General features: G+C 39.2%; 1 protein-coding gene across 3 annotated transcripts in view; it reads right to left on the bottom strand.

Moving 5' to 3' along the window:
- Positions 1 to 9,299, bottom strand: part of grid2 (glutamate receptor, ionotropic, delta 2) — a 578,212-nt gene extending 568,913 nt beyond the window's left edge. For all 3 annotated transcript variants that reach the window (XM_068310762.1, XM_068310763.1, XM_068310764.1), the window contains exon 1: positions 9,022 to 9,299. In XM_068310762.1, coding sequence (XP_068166863.1) covers positions 9,022 to 9,109 — 88 coding nt within the window. In that variant the 5' untranslated portion in view covers positions 9,110 to 9,299. The remainder of the gene's footprint in view (positions 1 to 9,021) is intronic.
- Between the last annotated feature and the right edge of the window lie 14,512 nt (positions 9,300 to 23,811).

Below are 23,811 nucleotides of genomic sequence, written 5' to 3'. Positions count from 1 at the left end.
TGTGCATGCGCATGTGTGTGCACGTGTCTGCGTGCGTGTGTTTCTTAGTGTGTTAGTGCGCATGTTGTTTGTAACTATTTGTAGATTTTTACTCATGGACATCTTTGTGTGTTTAAGCTGACAAGCTGTAGTTTTTGTGAATGTGTACACAGCAGAACAAATGTGCCGCTGCTATGTGATACAGTGTAATGAAAAGCAACCAGCCAACAGTCATTGGTACGATAAAAAAAATAAGAACAGAGCAAACCACAGCCTGCAAATTAAGCTGGCACACATACACAAGCATGCATGAAGACAGATGAAAATGCACACCCACACATTCTGGCAGCAGCCCACACACACAAAAGGCAAAAGGACAGTTAATTTGAGAACATATTTACACACATGCAGTCATTTGTATGTACTGTATATACATTACAACACATTATGTGACCATTAAGGAAATATTTTGCCCTATTTTCTCCACTGATTTGAAAAATAAGAATAGAAGAATGTGGATTGCATTAAATTGTACTAAATGGTTAAATACAACACCATGATCAGAAAACTGTGCTTTCCTTTAGTGTTTCTTTCATTACAAACACAAGTGCAATGCCCATCATGACTGTCCCCTGACAAATATCAGTGATATGATATCCCATGTCAGGCCACAAAAGCAACGGCTCATTAATTATGCATTTATGTGAAAGGAGCAATGGTTGTGAATATTCATTAATGTAAATATCAAGCAGCAATAGCAGAGGTAATGCTGTAATACATGTTAAATGATGCCAGAGTTGCATTCACTTCTTCATTTAGTTTCACTTTTTTCAACTTCTTTGTCCCTACATGCTTGCCATGCCTTGCTGGAACTGTGGCTGCACTGCCCCCTATCATATCTGGTGGTATTGCTCCATTTCAATAGATCCCCAAGGCTGCAACCCTTATTTATTTTATTATCAATTACTTCTTTTACTTATGAGCAAAACTGTATTGTACTAAAGTCGAGAAGTTACGTCCCTAGTAATTCACGTGTCAGTTGTGCAGATGAACAGTAGTCTTTGTAAGTTCATTACAGACAGACAGAGATTCTGCCTTACAGTATAATGATTATACTGAGTCAGGGCATCCCAAACATTCCGGACCGACTGCATATGAATGATATTACTCAAATGTGTGTGTGTGTGTGTGTGTGTGTGTGTGTGTGTGTGTGTGTGTGTGTGTGTGTGTGTGTGTGTGTGTGTGTGTGTGTGTGTGTGTGTGTGTGTGTGTGTGCGTGTGTGTGTCTGTGTCTGTCGACGTGAAAGAGAGAGAGAGAGAGAGAGAGAGAGAGAGAGAGAGAGAGATGTGTGCATGCTTCTGTGATCATAGAAGCTGTTCAATTTTCACAAAATCACACTGTCACTTTTTCAGGGGAACAACAAAGGTTCCTGTCCTCAGATGACGCTAAGCATGTGTGACTTTGTGTGTGTGCACTGGATAAACACAAACGCACAATACAATCATCCGGGAACAAGGGCCGGCATTGTACAAGTCATTCTCAGGCCATCTGGTCTGTTCCACCTGTATCCCCGACTGCTGCATTGAGATAAAAGACGGTCGGCAGGGCTCGGCTGTCTCTCCTCACCTACATCTGCAGGCAACCTCAGACAAGCAATCATACTTCTTCGCACAGTTACCTGTCAGTCCATCTCAACTTCAGGAATAAATACACATACATTATCTCTCCATCTCAGTCTGTTGCCTGGTTAAGGGTTTTGCCTCAGTGGCCAGGTCTGTACATCAGACCTGCTGTCCTCTTTTTCTTCACAAAAGGATGCATAGCAATATCAAGCAAACCAGACACACAGTCTGTGCATCCGTAAATTATATTCAAACAAACACACACGTGAAACTCTAGTGTTCATCTACCCAGGTGAGGCACTAAATCTTTCCACTCCCAGAAAGCATACCCCAGCACAACTGTCAACACTGATAGATGTGATAAAAAGATGTGAAGCAGTTAATACACATCCTTCTTCCCCCCACCCTTTTAAATAGGAACATAATTGCAGATTAAAAAAAATATATGCATGCTCTCACACAAAAACAGAAGTTGATGGTTGAGAAGAGAAAGCAGTGTTGACAGCTGTGAAACTTGCAGACAAAGCCGGGCAGGAACAACGATTCACACACTGAGATGTTTAGAAATCATTCTCCATGGAAAAGACCCGAACGCCCCAGAATGAAGAGAAAGCAGGCTAAAGGACAAAACTTCTTCTGTGTCTTTCTCCCCTTTATTTCCCCATAGCAATAATAATAGAAACCCCCAATTCTTTGCCTCAAAATGATAGAGGTCCTTCTCTCCCAATCACTATTGTTAAGTGACAGCATTCACACAAACACACACAGACACACACACACGTACACACTGCGTAGATCCAACACTCTATGGCTGATCCCTTCCACAGACATCTTCATAAGTGAAGTGGGCATTCCAAAGGATTATAAAACTTTGTTCTTCATCCCTTTCATCTAACTGACGAGGATTTCCTACACCTACAGTACCTTTTCCGCAGCAGGACAGTGAGAATTATTCTGCTGAAGGTTTCCGAATGTATTAAAGGAAATATGACCATTGTATCTTTTTCTATCATATTAAGATTGTACATGTATTTCAGCTAAGTGTTGAACTAAATGTTGTTTTGATTTTGTATATAGTAGACCTCATGCCCAACTTGTTATGCAGGCAAAAAGTTAATCATATTTTTGCTCTAAAAGCATCTACAGTACAAAATCTGACACATAAATTATTCAAAACTGTGTCATCTAATATTAGCTGTCACTTGTGTTACCGGAGATGTTTTAGGTCAGAATTTGAATGATAAAAAATAGCACAAGACCGCTATAACTGTATTAAAATGTGTCTCAGTGGAACTGTGTAAATTATTCATCATTAATCCAATTCTGGGAACACATTTGCTGGATTTTGGTTGTGACAATCAGACAAGAAAGACAGTGATGATATAAACCAAATTATCTTACAAAAAACAAATTTCCCATATATGTTTATTTGAATCATTCAACAATGGATCTGTTTACACGACACCCTGTACAAATTTATTGGCTCACTGCAGAATAATTGAATCCAAATGAGTCTCCTGCTACGAATTCAAGTGTAAAACAGTCAATAGCGCCTATGGGCACATCATATTATTGCAACTCACACTGTAAGAGAATGCAATGCAATGACATCACAGGAATTATGAATTTGTGATCAATATAGGGATCTCAAACTCGTTTAGTGACATTGGACATTTTTATCATGATAAAATAGGTGTGGCTGACTGGTTTTCTCTCACAATTTTTATATTCTAATCTGCCAGCTTTGATGAGCATTAAATCTCAGACGGGTTGAACAAATACATAATGCTAAAGCTCAGTGATTGGTGACAGAATGGTGAGTGGATGTGGATGAGAGAGAAACAGTGTTCCAATATGTGATGAGTGATTTGAACTAGGGTGATCAAGGTTCACTAAGCTAACGAATGCACTGACACTAGTACCAGTGTGGCTGCTAACAGAGGACTTAATCTGGATGCATAAATCACTGTGACTTCTTGAATGTACCTAATCAAGAGCACAAGCAGTCCCAAATACTTCCACGCTGTCTCCATCTCTCCGTACATCACTCTCTCGCACACAAGTCCATCCATACAAAGTGCCCTCATAAAGCAGAGAACCATTGCAATGCAGCACATGATCCACCGAGGGCCAAGATGCACATGCACCCCTTCCCCCTGCATGCTGATCATTAGAGAGAGATAGAGGAAGAGGCAGCAAAAGGAAGACTGGCGAGGCAGCGGTGCCAGCTTCCCAGCAGGTCAACCACATTCAATGTCCGGATAGTGCAAGATGAAATGCTGCTGGTCACTGTCATCAATATTATGAAAAAAATGGCAACAGGAGGGAGTATGTTCGTATTCTATATAGCTAAAAATGGCGAAGCCAACACAGTCTACCTTTTCTTTCATTACACTTGGATTATCCCCATCTTTTACTTCCTGTCTTCTATCTTCTCTGCCTTTGATATATGTCTTTCTCTCTTTTTTCCTCTTTCCATCTTTAGCAGCAACAAAGAGATTAAAGAGGGATTACTTCTGACATGTCAATGTGATGTGCCTGCTGGGTATAGCACTTTTTTTCTCATGCAGTCCTAAGTCAATATGATACACACACACACACACACACACACGCACGCACGCACGCACGCACGCACGCACGCATGCATGCAGACAGGTCAGAGCTGACTGAGTTGGAAAAACGGTATGATGGACTGATAAATTTTCTGTGCTTGCAAACTATAAAATGAAAAAAATGGAAAAAAAATGGCAGCAAATCATGCTTTTTCCACCAAATGTTTTCACTGCAAGAATACCGTGGTTTATCTGCTGCATCAAAGGTCTGCTGAAGAAGTGTGGATGTGTGGGAAAAACTGATGGGGGGATTATGAGAGAGGTTGTTGAGGTGATCATCATTTGTTGTGTTTCAAGTTACTTATAGCTATTGGGGAAATGAACGATTGATTAGAAGCAAGTGAGTTAAAGAGCAAGTGTAAATACAAATACCCTTACATTTACATTTAGCTGTTTATGCAAGAAGAAAATCAACCAAAAATACACTGCTCAGACGAAGCTGTGCCAAACCGGGAACATGTTCAGCCAACCAATAAACTACACACACTCATTGTCTATTGTGCTAATTGGAAACCACTCACTGCTCTGGTTTCGTCCACAGGGTCAAGGAGGAATAAACCGAGTTTTCTCATTATCCATGTCACTAAATTTACTCCTTTATATTTGGGATTTGTATGGATTATGCTGCAAACTGGAGGTGATTTGAGAGCATGTACTTCTGTAAATCCCTGGCGTATGTTTCACTACTGACCGGTCTTATGGAGTGCACTTCAGTACGCAGTATCTATCTTTATGCTCGATTTATCTATACAGATATAGACAGAAGGATAAAGACATTGCATACAAGCAAAGGGTTATGTCTATTTATTGAATGCATTTAGCACAATTTGTATGTGTTGTATTTTGGGCCACTAATGAATTGCCTACAGTTATCCCATACAGCAGAGGTTCACATCAACAAATAATTGATATTCCAGTTTAATCTGGACTACATATTTCTACTAAGTATGACCACTGACCAAGAGTCATTTCGAAAACCCTACAAACACTGCACTGACTGAGTGATTTGTTTATCAGAAATTCAGAAGCTTTAAAATACTAGTGCTGAATGGACCTTGACCCAGTTTCAGAAGATGATAAGAAACACAATCCAGTTTTCTGCATAGCTGAAGAGTCTTATTTTAGTCTCAGTAAGCCTATAAAGGTCTCACAACAAAGGAGTCAGAGTCAGATAGATGGAACTCTTAAATTAAATGTGAAACAGTAGGAAGGTGAATTTTTATTGATTTGCTGTGAGACACAGGCAGAATATGCAGCGGTTAATGGAATCTAGCTTTTTTGCACAAATGGTGCTAATAATACTGCACACAGAGTACTGTATATATCTGTGACTTCACAAAATGCTGTATCTGCCTACAGTATTGTTCTAGAAAATATAACCATTATAAGAATATCTTCTAGCAAAGATCTATGACAACTATATGCGTATAGCTGGATTCTTCAGTTAAAATTGCATGAGGGCCAGTAATGTGCTGAGGTCCAAACAGTTAGCTGGCTGGAGATCCAGGGTTGTGCTTTTTGCCAGATATATCTATATAACAATGTTAAAGAGAAATCAAATGCAATAGCTCACATTCAAATGGTCATTCACAGAAGTTGTTCCTCCTTGGAAAATTCATGAGAAATTGGTTTTAACCTTTCGAAAAAATGCAATTCAAACATGCAAAAATGCAGTCTGTATTGCACATAGATATGATGTATTAACTATCCAAAAAACTATTCATATCTAAATTTGCATTAGGAATAAAAAACCTTTCAGTCCATGAAAACATCCTCAACAGAGAAATGGATAAAGTGCTCTTTTAGGCTGAACTGATAATCTGAACTAATGCATTTAAAGATGGAATAACAAACTTCTTACTTTAAAATAGAAATCAGATGCCACAACTTATATTCATATATTCAACCACAAGCACTGTTTCTCCTTTCAAAACTCTGTTGGAAAACTTGTCTCAGCCTTTCCTAGTAGCATTTTGAACCATGGGAGGAATAGGGTTAGTAAAATTCAGAAATAAGCATGTGAATGTTCATTACTTGAACAGTATTAAGTTATAGTAATGTTAACTATTGAGAATACAGATTCACAGATGGATGTGGAACATCCATTTTTAATGTCAACGGAAAGCAGTTTCAGGTATTACCTGCAGCTAGAACCTGGTAGGGTTTTAAACTCCTCGCTGCTCTCTCAATGCCACATTTACTCATAGATCAATAGGTTGAGATCTGCAGACATCCAAGATCTGCACCCTTGCAGATCCGTTTAGCCTCCTGTGAAAATGTGATGACATTTCTGACCAGGAAGGGAGTCTAAATGAAAAGAAGGAGCTGCTCTCTGAGGCCCACGTCAGAAGTTTCCAATCAGTTATTGTGTGATCTCAACATGAGGTCTCTCTCAAACTGAAATTGTTTCATTACTGAGAAAAAGAGTCACTGCTGTCTTTTCTTTTCCTATCATGGAGGGAGCACCATCTACGGTGATCGTCACAACATTTTTCAGGTTGATTCCCCTCTGTGATAGCATTTCTTTATGGACAGGTATATACGTATCTTCTCCTCTAGTGTCACAGAATTGTTCTCTCTTAGTATTATGAAATGTGATGCTCGCTAGAGGCTGGTATTTTAGTATACAAAAAAAAATATTTGTCACTAACATCAGCTTATTCGTCCACTGGGGAAGCTATACAGTATATGTAAGGTGTCTAAATGTCAGCATCAAGCCACAGCTGTAAATCCTCTTTTAATAGTTGCAGCTGGAAGATGGATTTGTTTAATATTCTCTCCTTGATGTCTTTCTTTTCCATCGAGAAGTCTTTTGTACTTTGCATCCACGGACTCCTTTGCTATTCCCACATCTGTAAAGAGCTTTTTATTTTTTGCCGATATTCAATACTGTCTCAATGGACACTCATGTGCTCATTTTTTGTGCGGTGTGGGAATGAGAGAAGGCTCATGCAGATTTCTCATGGGGGGTCTTTGAGCTAATTCGTGTTCTGAATCCTCACGTCCGACTTCTGTCAGTCAGTTCCGTCCATGTTTAGCTTTGTAGTGATCTTTAATATTTTACATCTGGCTATCCGGAACAGACTCTCTGTAAATAAATGTGTATCTTTCAGTCTATTTATCTCAAAGGACTTGGTCTTCACCGTTAACATATAACATTTTTTATTTCTTGATAATACCATCTTTCATTGATGCTGCCTGCGTCTATCCTTCAGCTGGTTGGTGTGCAGAGTACAAAGCAGTATATGAGCATTGTGTAGGTATGCAACATTAGGAACCATGGGGATCCACTGAGCTCAGAATCACGATACAGAAGTTAAAAATAGCCAATCTATATTTTATTGGTTTCATGGTTTGAATAGAAAACAGTGGATCCCACTCAGTGGCCACTAATTGGTAACCTCTGCTTTATAGCATCTTCTGTCATTTTTAGTTCCCACAACAAGTGGCTTGATTGGCAAATCGCCTCTGTGAGAGATAATAGACACTCAAAGTCTACTTCAATTGTTTAGATCTAATGTATTTGGTCGTGTTGTTTTTAAGTCTGATATGATGTATCATTTTTGTCTACAGCCCTGAGGACAGGACAAACTGATCCACGTCTCAGTTTATTGGCTCTAGGTAGTTTCTAAATTCACCTGAAATCTGCTCTGTAAATCAGATGACAAGGATTTAAGTGGATCAGACACACCATCCCTCCTCACCTGGCAGACAAATGCAATGGTTGTTAGGCTGGTTTTAATATGTTTTACTGTGTACATGAAAGAATATGAGCCTGATGAAATATGCCAGTTGAACAGGTGCTTATCTTTCTGCTTCTGCGGCTGGTGCCTATGTGTGCGGGTGTGTGCGCGTGTGCGTGCGCGTGCACGCGCCGTCCACGCACTCTCTTTCTCTGGTCTGTTGCCTATGGGCCACCGACTTGTGCAACAATTATGTGTGCCCATTACCACCTCGCGTCATCATCCTGCAAGACACGATCACCAACGCCCCCCCCCTCTCTCTCTCTCTCTCTCTCTCTCTCTCTCTCTCTCTCTCTCCTCTCTCTGTCTCTCCCTCTCAGACTATTTCCATCCCTCCCCACTCACTAGAGCCGGAGGCGCAGCTTCATCGCCTGATAGAATACGCTCCCTCACGTCGAAATCACACTCAACACAACAGTGCCACACTTTCCCGGTGGTGGTGGAAGGCAGAAAAGACGTTAGGACATAAAACGCTTCTTTTTTTTTTTTTTCTTCTCCTCGCACTGCAGTTGCTCTCGATGGATGGTGGCAATGTCATTGTGCATAAGGAAAAGCAATAATTGCTGCTGTACTGAGTAACAATGCAGGGCAACATCACGACATCCTAAACCACCTGTTTTCGCGCAAATTCCATCCCCACAACCAAAATTAATCAGGCCCATGGAATTCCTTTTACGTGACATTCAGTGCTTGAATTTACTCATTTATTCATATGGTTATTAATTGTAATGACCACTTTTAACACCATAAATGCGAAACTTAATTTGACAGGACGCCCTTAATGGGTTTAACCAGACGAACAGTTCGTAATTCCACTTTAATGTAAATAAGTACATGTGGCAAAAATCTGCATGACACTCATTCAAGTGGGATATCTTACAGTGCAATCATCTATAATCATGAGAAATCAAACTAAATACCACAGGGCGTCAAATAATTCGCCAGCAATGATGTGATTCAAGCAGTGCGGTGCACATCGAGGCTGATACATCCAATCTGTTTCCTGAGAGACGCACAGAGCCTTATTACCCAGCATTAGACGAGGAAAAAACGCAGTAACTCACCGATGTGGATGATTGAATCCGAGAGCGCCGACTTCCACTCCTGGCTCATAAAAACGGCAACGAGCAACATAGCCGAGATAACTTTCATGTTGTCCAGAGATATTTCCTCCAAGAAACAAGAAAACCTCAGCTTTGTGAGTGACAGTGAACAGAGTTAAAATCCTCAGAACCGAAGCTTCTTCTTTTTTTTTTTTTTTAGTCCATATGTAGGGCGGTCAAGGAAATTCCCTATAATATGTGCCTGGAGATGTTCTTACTGTCCCTTGAGGTGAATAGATTCCTGGGTAGTCACAGACTCATACCCTGTTGAAATTCCTCTTGACATTAAATCATATTCTGTGCGCGCAGGGAGATATTGAACTGCAGCGAAAGCCAGCCGCATCCAAACGCCGTCACGTTAAGGCGAACTGAGGGACGGGGGTGGTGGGTATGGGGGGTGGTGGGTGGGGGGGGTGTCGCTCATTCACCGAATAAATCTTTAACCTTTCGATGACGCGAGGGAAAACGTGGTTTATGTTGAAAAAGCAGGTCCCGTTGTAATGACCGGTGATTCCCAGCCTCTCACACCCGGCGACGCAGTTCACCCCCCTGCGCCAAACACCGAACCACAGCAGCACCAGCAGTCTCACTGGACCAAGCCAACGGCCAAAACTTCCATTTCACCAGCTTTTTATGTTTCCCCCACTTCACTCTCTCTGAACATCACCAGTGTCAAAGGAGACGGAGGAACACAGCGACTTTTTTGACGGTGGGGACAGAAAGAAATCCCAAAATGATGGAGAGCCCTGTTACATGGCAATATAACGGATAGATACCATATTCCGAATTGTCTCGAGTTTCCCGTAGAGATGAGAATAACCCTGGGATGACGATGACTCTTGCACGTTCAATGAAATAGAGCTCCACAAAAGCCCTTCTTCTTTTCTGCGTCAGACAGGAGGAAAAATGTAGGCTCGGCTTTCCGGAGAAAAAATTAATCAAGGATGCGCGCAGCGACACTCAGCACTCTTTATGCGGGTATACGTCGGCCCCGGCGCGCAAGGTGGCTGGTGAAGGGGAGGTTTGCCATGTTCGTGTGGGAGAGGGCGAGAGGGGAAGGGAGGGAGAGCGGGGGAGAGACAGAAAGAGAGAGAGGGGGAGAGAGAGAGAGAGAGAGAGGCAGCAACTACGGTCAGCAGCAGTCGCCAGCCGGGGCGCGCATATCCTATCTAGAATTACGTTAGAGAGAGATTGACGACATTTATCTAACAGGGAGGCGAAAGATACCAAGGGGAGTCTGAAAGAGAGATGGACATACATTGAGGGTTAATCTGCCTGTCTAAAATTTGCCAAAGACACATCTTTACACGTTTTACCTGAAGGTGGGCTCCTGGTTTTGGAGGTGGAAACTATGTGACCAACTAATTTACGCAGGATATCTTGGACCACCAACTTTTTCCATCACGTTTGCCCCTTAGTTGTGTGCTTTGAGGAAAAATGTCTTTTTCTCTTGATATGTAGCAGGGTTTTGTTTGTTTTTTTATTTCATCAAATATTAAATATTAGAACATCCGCGGTGCACTGGCGTCGCGCCCGGCGTTTTCCCCGCCTCACACCCTGTGACAGCTGGGATAGGCTCCAGCTCACCGTGACCCGCGCAAACGGATGAAGTGGTCAGAAAATGAACGAATGAAAAAATATTGGGACAGGATGTTTTCATATTTCATTTAATTTCTTGTATTAATCCATCACAGGCAATTTCCTCCACAATCTGTTCAAATTTATTTTTTTCCTTAAAAATCTGTCCTCTCATCTTTTTGACCATCCTTCAAACCGCACACCCCACAATCATCTGTTTAATTGTCTCTGTCTCCCTGAAAAGCTGGAGTCTCCAGGGTTCTTCTTAATCTGCCCCAGACCTTGGATTAAGGATTAGGAATGTAGAGAGACTCAAACTGCCATTGGACTGACTTGTGTATGCATTCAAGGAAAGGAGATTAAACTGACAGCGATAGCAATGCTGTGAAAGCTGCCCTCACTCTGTACAGTTGACAATATTGATTTATTATTAAATGTTTACGTAACTACTAACATTGAAATGGGACTTTGTTGTGGACTGAGTGCTATCTGAAAATATACAGATAAGAAAGCAAATGTAATTTTAACAGTAAAAGTACTATTTTGGAATGCAAGACCAAGATAAACTGTGTCACAATATTGAATGTTTATGCTTGCAAAATGCTTTCAAAATGTTATACTGTGATACTAGAGAAATGATCGTATTTCAGATTGAGAGATAATGTGCTATTTATTTTTCATTTTTTGTTCTTCTTCTACTCCATAGAGACATTGTAAACAAGTCCGGATTCATGTCTTTGTGCTGATTTGATTTCAAAATACAGCCCATGTACAGCAGGACCTTCCTCAACCTTTGATTAATATGGATGAGTGTCCCATCTCCGATTTGTATGATGAATATAAAATTGTGTACTCTCACTCCTTAGATGTGCACCATTGCAGGAATGTAGCATGTAGTTTATTTGGCAAACAAACAATTTTGATCATTTTCAGGCAAATTTACAACTTGGTAAAACCATGAAGAGTTTAGCACAGTCTGATTTGACTACAGTAATTAAACCACATCAGTGGCCAGGGCTTGAACTTGTAAATAAGGGGTGAGTGTTGAAATGCTTGAACTGGGTTCTTCGTTTTGTTGTGAAGCAGCTGTTATAGTTAAACTTTAACCTTAATTTTAAAGTATAACATGCTGAAAATATTTGGATCTTTGCGGAGCAGACGCTGTGAAAGTGTAACCTTGAGCAGCACAGATATCTCCACATCACAGCTCACGTATTTCTGTAAATCGTCTGCTTGAAAGAAGAATATCTTGCAGCAGATGGGCAGTGGACACTCAGACTTCCATATCAGGTCCCATGTGTTGGCTGTAGATTGATCCTTCAGTGTAATCCCTGCCAGTCATGTGCTGAGGCCAAGGATGGTGTGGACACTGTTGAGGAGGATTGTATGCTGTGATCCTGCACTAAATACAAATACACATGTCACAAGTTAATTCTGTCAGCTATCAGTTAACAACCTCTTATTTCAAAATAATCATTTTCAAATTAGTGGTATGACATTTTCACAACCATCTCTCAGAATACCAAGGTTCAGTGGTGTACAATATCAAATAGTTGTAATAATATGTCTTGTGTTATTAACCTGATGTCTTTGTTCATTAAAACTCTTGATTGGAAAATATTAAAGTAAAAGATAAGCTCCTCTGATTTAAGAAAGAAAAAACATGAGACTGACAGAAGTGAAGATGAAAGTATGTTTAATAAAGTGGAAAATTTAAAAAAAATAAACTGGGGCTAGACTTTGTGTGATATGAAATGAACAGGTGATGCATTACAACAAAATATTATGATTTCAGCTGTTTCATTTTGAATAGCATTTCTCATTCCAAGACAAATTATTACATTTATTTTTATCTTGATGGTTTGTGTGGATTCTCATTCATTCAATTCATATCAATCCTCAGAGGTTAAATACAATGTAACCCAACTGCATTTAAAGGTTTGAAGATGTTCCATTTCTCATTTAAGAATTTCCACCACTTCAAATTGACATATGGGGAGTTCCAGGTATTTCTCCTCCTATGAGGTCATCACTATATCAGAAACTCATTGAGGTCACATACGTGCCATTGACCCTGTCAGCACTATGCTGGGATGTTTGGGTCATTGAGGCTGCAAATGATTTGTTTACCTACAAGACTATCATGTGAGCTGTCAGTGTCACATGATTAAAGGTGTAAGTGGTGATGAAACAGCCTGGAGATTGATGTCAATACTGCATTGTTTGTGACTTACAGGCTGTGGAATGAACTATACTGGAAGATGGCTGGAAATGTGGACATTCCCTCAGGCCTATTATCAGCAGCAGTAGTTTAGGCCCAGTTTACATTGGGTCTATGGTAAAATAATGTTTTTCTTTTTATTTGCTAAAAGTTAAGGCATTCATAGAGCAATATTTTCAAAATAAAAAAACTACTACAGGCAGTAGTTTTTGGTGTAACCATTTAAAATCTACATCAGATAATCACAAAAATAGGTATGATTCTTCAGCATGAACAAAATAGGACAGTCTGACGTATTGTCATTGTTGTTGCTGTTCACAATGGTGATGCTGTTGTCATTCTGTCCATAATCTGCTGTCTGTGTACTTGAAAACAACTGGAACTGTAGTGGTGTGAGCAAAGTAGGACTGTGATGTAATCATTTTCAGAGGAGCATTTTGCCTATGAATAGTGACATTATGCAATGGCCTTCCATTTAAATTTGTTTTCACTAGTTTACTAACATATTATTATATATGTGATTAATTGAGGACTTTGCTTAAAGACTGCTATGCTATTTCTGATTTCCATGACAATGGAGCATAGTATGGTACACTATACTGTCACTTTCCCATCTGTCCTTACTACTCTATTTGTTTATGTATTTATGTAATTCTCTGATTAAACTGAATGACACAAAAATATTCCATTTTAAAACAAAGAGCCTGTCAGCTCCTCCGTTGTTCTTAAAGTGTTGACGCCATTTATTTTGTAAGATGCTAAAAGTCACCTTGGGAGTGTTTGTGGCTATGTCAGCATGACTGATATTCTATCCGGGTGCCAGGGAGGATATACATAAATACTTTTTGCTAATAAACATAAAAGGTACATATAAACATAGACAGACATGCATGTAGGCATCAAAGACGTGCAATTCAGGTGTGAGCTGGTTGGCCTATAAGATGTATGACATCTGTTATTACAGGTTCCCAAGGACACTGTGTCGGTAGTGCAGAAGTGAATAAAGGTCTACCTCTGTGTGTTCAAGCGGACACACATTTGTGTGCTCGTCATATATTTTTCACATTATTTGAAGCGAATTGCACTTCTCTGTATTTCTCTGTATTGTTACGAAAAAACAAAACAAAGCATGAATGGACACTGCAGTAAAGGCCTAACATTACCATGACTGAAACGACCTGCCAGCACGTGCACACATGTGCTGAGCTCCTAAGCAATGATTATAACATCTAACCAAGGATTCTTTCAGCTGGTCACTAATATCACCCAAGGGTGATTTTATTTCACAGGAAACAAAAAGTTCTGCACAAATATGTGTAAATGTTTATAAATGAAACCATACTAACAGTTTTTGTTAATTTTAACCATTAGTGAGCATGGAATAACAGAAATCTTGTTTACTGTACAATGTAAGTGGTGTTATATGTACCAGTTTTGGAAAAATTATTTGCCGTTGCTTAATTCAAAATTAGGCCACATGTAGGAAAGAATGAAATTAATGAATCAACAAATAAGAAAGGATAAGTAAGTCTACATATTGTATAGCCAATCTTACCAGGAAAGCAATGAGTTACCCCTGTCCTTCTAATGATTGGATTATTTATTTGTATATTGTCTAACTATCTACAATAATTTAGAGGCTCTTCTCCTGTCCTCCTACCATGACTTATGCCTACTAATGACGACCTAATGTGGCAGAGAGGTATGTGTTTTAGGGCATCACAGTCCAAGTGTTCCAAGTAACAGCCATTTTTCCCAGCTCCTTTGTGGCATAAAGCTCACATCTGTATACACCACAACAGTAGAAAATTGGTCCTCTGCATAAGTGCAGAGACAAAACTGATTCTAACCTAATCTTAAAGAAATAACTGATGCACCTTTAGTTGTCCTTGGAGTTGAACAAAATGAAAGGGTAAATGTGAGGGTGGAGGGAGAGAGAAAGCATAATTTAATATATACTGTATATACTGTAGGTTTTTGTGTTGGTGTGTGTGTGTGTGTGTGTGTGTGTGTGTGTGTGTGTGTGTGTGTGTGTGTGTGTGTGTGTGTGTGTGTGTGTGTGTGTGTGTTTTGTAGGAAATCTCCATTTGTAGGTGTTTACAGTGTTTGCATATTAAAATATCTGGACCAAATAGAGTAGAAACTTCATTTCCCAGCATTCTGCCTGTTTTAAATTAGATTTTAAACTCTGTTAAACATTTGGTTGTAAACTAGGTCTTCTAATGTTATCTATAAAATGACATTTCTTTATACCCTTTACTCCCCTTGCCCCAGGAGATTAAGAAAGAGTCAAGTGAGGAAACCTCAGAGAGCTGGAGGTGAGGGAACAATAGGATGAGATAGGAGCGATAATGGCATGGAAAGATTGAGAAGACAGGAGAACGATGGGGAAAAACACGTAGATCAGAGCCTGGGACTTAAGTATTGAACCAAGTCTGTATGCAGAGTAGAGGTTCTCAGTGATAATTATACAAAAAGGAACCTTCATCTTGCCTTTTATTCTAATTCCCTCCCTAGGTTTGCCCCCATGTTCTTGTATATTTATTGTTAGGGACTGTGAAGTGCTAGTGAGGAAAGAAACATTCTTATGTGTTGAAAATGGATTTGTGATTGCCATTTTATCAATCATCAAACCAGGTGAAATGTGTCAAGTACAAGTTTGTGAACTGGTATTCCTTAGTTTACATTTTTTGTATCTTTAACTGAACTCTGACATCATAAGACATGAAATAAAAAGAAAACTGAATAAAAAACAGGTATGAAAAGCTCCAAACTCTACAACTTATGGGTAATTCCATATCTGAAAAAAGCAAATAATCAATATTCTTTAAGTGAATATAATTTACAAGATATAATACAGTACAGCATTTCTTGGGAACATGGGAGATTTGTACATAAAGTTTTATCAAATAAATTTTGAACAGTTTTTCAGCTACGTCCTCCAAAAGAAGTTCCTCTCACAGAGGAAGCTTGAATTCAACTGGTAACCCTGGAAAAGGGAAAATATTATGAACTACAAGTTACTAAATTGCAAAGGGCCCCATTTCTGTACTTGGTTGTTGTCTATAGAAGGTTTTGGAAAATTTTTGAAAAGGAATTAAAATCTGCTCCAGCCACTGGAAAGAACCTGAAGTCTCATTTATGCTCCATCTACGTACATAAATGGAGATATCTGTCCATGAATGATCCGCACTGTATTAGTCAATACCCTGTCAGGCAATTAGGAACATTGAGACTTTGAGATTGTTCACAAAGCATACTGCATAATGCTGTATAGTTACATCATGACTATTTTTGAATCCCATTCTGGCCACTAAAGGCTGATTCATCCCTTCTACCTTTTAATGCAAATGTATTCATTGGCATTAAAAGCTGTTCAAAAGGCAAATATAAGTGGAAAGTAAAGTTATCCAACAAAACATGAGTCAGCCTTCACCATTTTTATGACACCAACATCAAGGCACAAGACTGTATGCCAGGTTATGGACATGCATTTAAATCATTTTCCTGACAGTCGTGTTGAAGTGGATTTTGATCAAATTCTGTGAAGTTTGACACTGTAATTACCACTTTTAGACTTGCAGTTTAAATCTTGATTAGTCCAAACTTAGATAACTCAATTAGGAGTTTGCTGGAATTTAATAATAGGTAACAAATATAGTTAGCTATCAATATACTGACATGTATTACTATAATTTGTCTTCATTTGCAGACTGTTTACCCAGAGGACCACAGAGGCTTCCTCACATGGTGCCACAACATTCACCTGGAGATCAATAAGAGTTCACCCAGCAAGCCTATAATGGATTACAGCTGTTTTGTCTATTTGCACACATGTTCATTGAGAAGGAGAAAAAGCTTAGAGTTTGTGAATATATACAAATATTTGGCCAATAAAGCTGCTTCACAAACAAAATCAACCCAGAACATTGATACAACAGCCACTGTTTTTAAATGAGAGGAGTGTAAGTACAATCCCTTTTTCTGATCTTGAGATACCGAGTTGAATAATCGGTAAAAAGGGTTTCTATGCAGAACATTAGGATTTTAGGGTGAATTTGATCTTTGACCTCCAATATTACAACGTTATTCTGTTGCATAAAATTTTGTTCAAATTAACTAATGAATCCTTTTTTGTGAGATCAGCATGAATGTAATCCTTGACTTCTGACCATCAAATTTTATACTGTCATCCTTCATCTAATTGGATGATCATTCTAAAAAGGGACCTGAGATATTGCGTTCACAAGTACAGAACAACCTGAAAACATCATGTCTTCAGCAATGTTCATCACCAGCACAGACATAAAGAACATGACTACTAGCACTGTCATCATAAATACATCAATTTAAGTTTACATCTTGTTTTTGTTATATTTTCGCATAAATACTGTAAGAAGAGCACAACATTTTGCAAGTGAACTGCTGAATGACCGAGGTGTCAGTAGGCATGGTGACACTCATTCATCACGGACAGTTTAGTATGGTGAGTGCATCCCACATATAACATTTTTATTCATACCATCTTCTTAATATAGAGTGCCCTTCATCTCCCCAAGTGTGGCTTCACCTGAAGTGACACTCCATTATGAAGTGTGCGTGGGAAGGGACTGATTAGGGGAAAAGCATGATGATAATTATGATGTTTCCTCTAAACTCAAATAACTAAAAATGGTGGGAAAAGTACTGAAATACTAGTTCATACATCATGACAACATTATTTTAGTGAGGAGTCAGCTGAAACTACTGTCTGGAAATATGTGGATTTCCTCCCAGCTTTAGGATTACCTTTTTCAATGAGGGTGCTGCGGCACTCCTGGGGGCCACCTGAGTGTGTCAGGGGTGATGGGAAATTTTGGGAGTAATGCAGAATCATCTTCATTCATTCATCTTTTATCCCTCTGGACTATTTGACAATCATTTCATTGAATATTTTAAAATGACACTGGACTTTTAGGGCTCTCCGCTCTCAGAATACAGGTCTCTTGTGTGTTCCTAGAGTTAAAACGAAGTCAGCTGGCCAGAGGGCCTTCTCCTATCATGCCCCTTTCCTGTGGAATAGACAGTCTGAATCCGTAGATATCTTTAAATCTAGACTCAAAACGTATCTGTTCTACCTAACATACAAGTAACATCGCGGGGGGCAGTCTCAATGTTAAGGTTTAGCCGACGAGCTGTAGGATTTCTTAGGTCCCTAGCTCCCATTAATCCTCTGCCATTCTGGGCCCTCTAGCACCACTCTTGCCCCTGTTCTCTCTATCTCTCTCCCTCCGTCTCCTGTTCTCTCTCAGGCCTTTGTGTGGTGGATCATCGGCAATCGGCTACCTCTGTCCGCTTCCGTGGCTGGCGATATCAAAAGCTGCACAATGGTCCTGTTTCACCATCCACTAGGGGAGTCTGGTTTTGTCTCATTTGGTTCTGCTGTGGTTTTTGGGTTTTGGTAGAGTAATCTCACAGTGTAATTTTTTTGAGAACAATGACTTAGGCACTGTTTGGTCTGTCCTCAGAGTGGTGGATCCTCGGCAATTGGTGACCTCTGTGTGCTTCATCGGCTGGTGGTGACTCGCTCTACTAGATGGATCGGCGTGCCTTTGTCATACATTTATTATTATTATTGTTATTGTCATTGTTATTATTATTGTGTTGTTAATCTGTACATGCAATATCTATTGCTTCGTCTGTCCACTCCTGGAAGAGGGGTCCCTCCTCTGCAGTCTTCCTGAGGTTTCTCCCATCTATTTTTTCCCCTCTTAAAAGGGTTTTGGGGGGAGTTGTTCCTTATCCGATGTGAGGGTCATACTGCTCGCAGTGCACAAAGGTCAGAGGGATATCGTCCATGTGCAGATTGTAAAGCCCTTTGAGATATTGTTTGTGAATCTGGGCTATATAAGAATAAATAAACTTTAAAATTGACTTTGCGGTGGCTGTAGCATGGTTTACAAACACCTGCTGGTAAAAGTACAGTTTACTTTTGGTAATAGTGATTGCTAATAGCAAGGTAGCTGTTTTACCACCATTTAATCAAGGTTCATCTTAACCAGGGATCCATTATACCTTCTCTGCATGGGGCCTGCTACATACTGTATTATGAGACTGTCAAATCATGCAACGGTTTAGAGCAAACCTAAAAAGACACCTGCCTGCAAATTAGATGTATGATTAGCATTAAAAGTCATCACAACTGACAAGAGCAAGTCATGATGAAATGTGCAAAACTGTCAGAGAAGGACAAGCTACTTGTCACAAGAGTAACCGCCAGAGAAGTTCACACATTTGGAATAAAATGTTAAGACAAGGCCTTGGACAGGTTCTGGATACACTGGAGAAGTAGCAGCACCAGTGTAATTCTGATCCCATTCTTCACTACAGTGCTGTGAAAAAAGTAGTTGCCCACTTTGGAAGTTCTTTTTTACCCTGAAATTTGTCACACTTAAATGTTTCAGATCATCAAATAAGTTTTAATATCAGACAACACTAACATGAGTGAATACAAGATGCTGTTTTGACATGGTGATTTTATTGATTGGGGGGGGGGGGGCATCCAAACCAACAAAAGCTTTGAAAGGACTGTGGAAGCGTTGGATTCACTACCCAGTCCTATGTAAAAAAGTAAGTTCATACCATAAAAATAACATCATACCAACAATTATACATGGCGATGGTCATGTGTTGATAAAGGGCTGCTTGGCTGCTTCAAGGCCTGGATAAATTGGTGTAATTGATGGGATCATGAATTCTGCTCTTTACCAGAAAATACTGGGAAAAAACATCCAGCCATAAGTTTGGCTGGAGTGGTCTTCTCAAAGTCCAGATTTAAATCTGATTGAGATGTTGTGGAATGACCTTAGACAGACAGTTTGTGTTTTGAAAAGCTCCAGCGTGACTGAATGAAAACAATTCTGCCAAGAAGAGTGAGTGACAATCCCTCCACATCAATTTGAAACACTCAATACCAGCTATTGTAATGGTTTGATTGTTGTTAACTACCTATGGGGTCAAATGTAAGAGGCAGTTACTGTTTCACATGGCCAATGTAGGTTTTGAAGACCTTTGAATAACTTAATAAAACTGAATAGAATTTAAGAGATGCATTTTGTGTTCACTTCCATTGTCTTTCTCCTACATTTAACATCACCTGGGGGATGCTTCATGTTCATTTTGGTGTAAGAAACAAGCAACAACAGTAGAAATCTATGAATGGGCAAATACATTTCCACCAGATGTATTTGTGCAGGCTGTGCACCTCGGAATTCAGATATGGAGGCTTTTGTGAATTTCAGCATCACCATAGAAAACCTTGGGTGTCTATACTTAAAGTCTGTGAAGGTTGGTAAAGTATATCCAAAAAAAGAAGCTATTCAGTATAAAACTGTAGTAGTCATTTTGTGGAAATGTGTTGCAAAAATAAAAATACGTTGAGTTGAGCTAATTAAACAGTTTGTAATTTGCCATTAAATACTATATTTTACAAACGAACATAATATACAATGGGAATTAAATAATTTTGCTTCCAACTGCACTGTGGATATCCAATTTATCTGTTTACAGTCATCTCTGAAATAAACCTATTTATTAGACTCCAGCAGTGAACATTATGAGAGCAATCCAATACTGTATAGAGTTAAAACTAAGAAGCATTCACTCTACAGTGCTGAAGAGTGGAACGTTTTTATCAGACTCCGACAGCCCATAGAATTGGGCATTCCCATGCGGATGCTGGTGGAGTCAAAAGTGCTCCATTTCATCCATTTAAAGTGACTTACAACACCATAAGCGCATACATTTTACAAATGTTGCCGAGTGGGAATGAAAATATGGAACAGCATCAGTGACTTGCTGCACCCATGGGGTTACTTCACATGCTTGTCTATATTCTCTCTATCAAAGCAAAAGTCCATCAGGCACTGTCAGGATTTTTTCCAATGCACACGTCATCACAGGGAAGTTTCACAACTAACATGAAACTCACTGAACTGATTAGCTTTTATCTCTAACTTTTCTTATAACATGAAATGGAAAACCTGGTTAAATAAACCTGCAGGAAATATCCCTGTAGATGTCTACCAAGGATAGGAATTTAAAATGCATTTGAAAATACACCACAGAGAGCAATGTGTACTCAGTGGAGCTAAAATATGGTAATATTGTCCATTAAAATGTGATATTTGGTGGATGCTTTTAAGCTGAGCAGCATGCAGTTCCGTGAATGTGCATCTCTTTTAGTAAAGTGAAACCAGTTAGCGTTCACTTTGCCATTTCAGACTTCATTACATCTGTCTGTCTGTCCATCCGCCCGTCCGTCAATCCATCTATCTATCCATCAATCTTGTAGATAAGGCCATCATAATTGTCTCATCTACAAGAGAATGGTTGGATGGTTGATATCAATCAATGTATTTATTTGTTTGTGTGTTGGAGTCTATATACTGTACTTACATATTCCAAATGGTCATGCTGCCAGCATAAACACTCCAAACAAACCACACAATGAAACTCATTTGCATCTCAGAAGTTGACAAGACATCTAATAAGCCATTTTCTATGGGCACTTTTACCTACAGCAGCATTAAATACCATCCTCTTCTGCAGTCTTTCATATGGTTTTACTCCAGTCCTTGGCTCTGTTGGTAACATTATTCAATCTAAAGGCCATTATTACATTAAAGCAACTCACTCCACAGATGGGACCCATAGAGATAAAACACACTGAGAACATCTGAGAACTCACCTGGAATAAGAATTTAACTACTGTAAATGTAAAGCACAGCATGGAATATAAAGGAAATCCACACACAGTACTACACACAAACTAATTCCTAAACCATGCCGTATTACCAGAGCAATTCATAGTGAAAGGCTTTCACATTTTCAGTCAAAACTCAGGTCTTTAGCAAATTAATAGATGTTAAATGTTTAGGATTCATTAGCAATATTTTGGATCCAAACACACCAACAACATGGAGGAGGACATCAAAAGAAGATGGCTAAGGAAAGGACATACTCTGTGTAAACCTGAGTGGAGTGTCACCAGACATCCCAAGATGGAAACCCCAAGGGTAAAGAAAGTGTAGCAGACTTAATAACACCTTGCAACAGGACCTTGAGGCAGGAAATTGCAGTGTAGCTGGCAGCAGATGGAGAGAAGAGAACAGGAGGGAGTTCAATGGTGAAACCATGTTGATGGCTAATAACTCATGAGTGATGACAGGCTTAAGTGAGTAAAGTAAATGCTAAATATGGAAAGCTTAATAGTATCCTGGCACTGCAACTACTTCGGTTTTTTCACATTCAAACACTGAGAGAGACAAATGACTATTTAGTACTGCTTATGCATGATTTACCTTAATGTATGAGCTCCGTGACGTGAACAAAGTTTGTTTACCTGAGATACACACCCACTCATTCCATAATGCATTGCTTCTAAGACATAAACAGGTGTCGCAGTAGGGTTAGGGTTAGGAAGCTGTTGTATTTATTTGAATTTCCTGTGTTCATTCTGTACACTATGCTTTCTCAATAATAACTTGTTAAACCTTCCAGAAATACAACAAAATCCCATTTGGTTCCAGAACATTTCACAGGAACTCTGTCTGCTGAAGCACACTGTTGAAAATTGGATCTTATTCTCACAGTTTAACTCTGTAACACCTTTATAAATGTGCAAAAAAGAAGATATTTAGACTTAATGGGGACCCTATGTGGTCCTGGCATGTCAGTCTAGCACAGTGTCCAATTGTTGCACACGTGTCGCTCCCTAGTTCTAAAAGTGTGGACATTCTGCAGCTGGAGTATTTCTCACCTTCTTTAACACACACTCCATTAGGTCTGGTTTTCTTTGTAATGCTAATATATAATATAGTAGTACTATTCACAGTAATGGTTGCAAAATGGGTCTCTGCTGTGCTATACATCTATATTAAACAGACTCACAAATATCTTTGTTTCGTAACCTATACCTCATACAGATTTTGTACTCTGCATTACATTGGCATTACATGCTGAGAATAACGTTGCTTTAACAGTCAAGGGTTGTGCTCAGCATTATGGCTAGCTTTCCTCTACATTATTTAGCATGCTGGATTTTAATGACCTATCTTTGGGACAGGTATAAATATAATGTAAGAAGACAGGCATGTAGGAAACAGACTGTCTTTGCAAAGTTCAGTGAATGTAGATGGCATACTGATTAGTTTGCATTGATTTATTTTGGGTATCCTGCTATTTCACCTTTCGATCTGTGCACTCATGCTTTGCCAGACTTTTCTCCTTCTGATGTAGTCACAGCTGTGAACTGTTTTATTATGATGTAAATGTAAATACCATTGTACGCTTTTAGCAACTTATGTTTTTCCCCAAATAAATTGAAAAATACTCTCTGTGGCAATAACATATATTTTGTGTTGTAACCGTCAAAGCAAACTTTCTAACCAAATGTGACTTGTGTGATTATCAACGTAGAATTAATATTAGAAGAAAAAAGAAGAAATGTACTTTATTAATCCCCGTAGGAAAATTATTTATACACTCCAGCCTATTTTTCACACGCACACACACACACACACACACACACACACACACACACACACACACACACACACACACACACACACACACACACACACACACACACACACATACACACACACACACACACACACACACAAATATACGCATTCTATTGGCTGACGCGAGAAACGAGGGCGTGCTATATATATAGTGTATATATATATATATATATATATATATATATATATATATATATATATATAGTGTATATATATAATACATATATTGTAAATATATACAGTATATATATACAATACCTTCCACTGCCTGTTCACACCCCAGACCTTTTTGTGTGTCTTAACCCCCACATCCTCCAGCCCAAGACGAATAGTGGACTGAGCTGCTGCCACCCTCAGATATTAAAAGAATATGACGATGGTATCCAT

Source organism: Antennarius striatus, chromosome 3 (genome assembly GCF_040054535.1).
Source record: "Antennarius striatus isolate MH-2024 chromosome 3, ASM4005453v1, whole genome shotgun sequence".
NCBI classification, from domain to species: Eukaryota; Metazoa; Chordata; class Actinopteri; order Lophiiformes; family Antennariidae; genus Antennarius; species Antennarius striatus.
The sequence above is the reverse complement of the archived record's forward strand: the minus strand, read 5'-3'. Positions and strand labels throughout refer to the sequence as shown.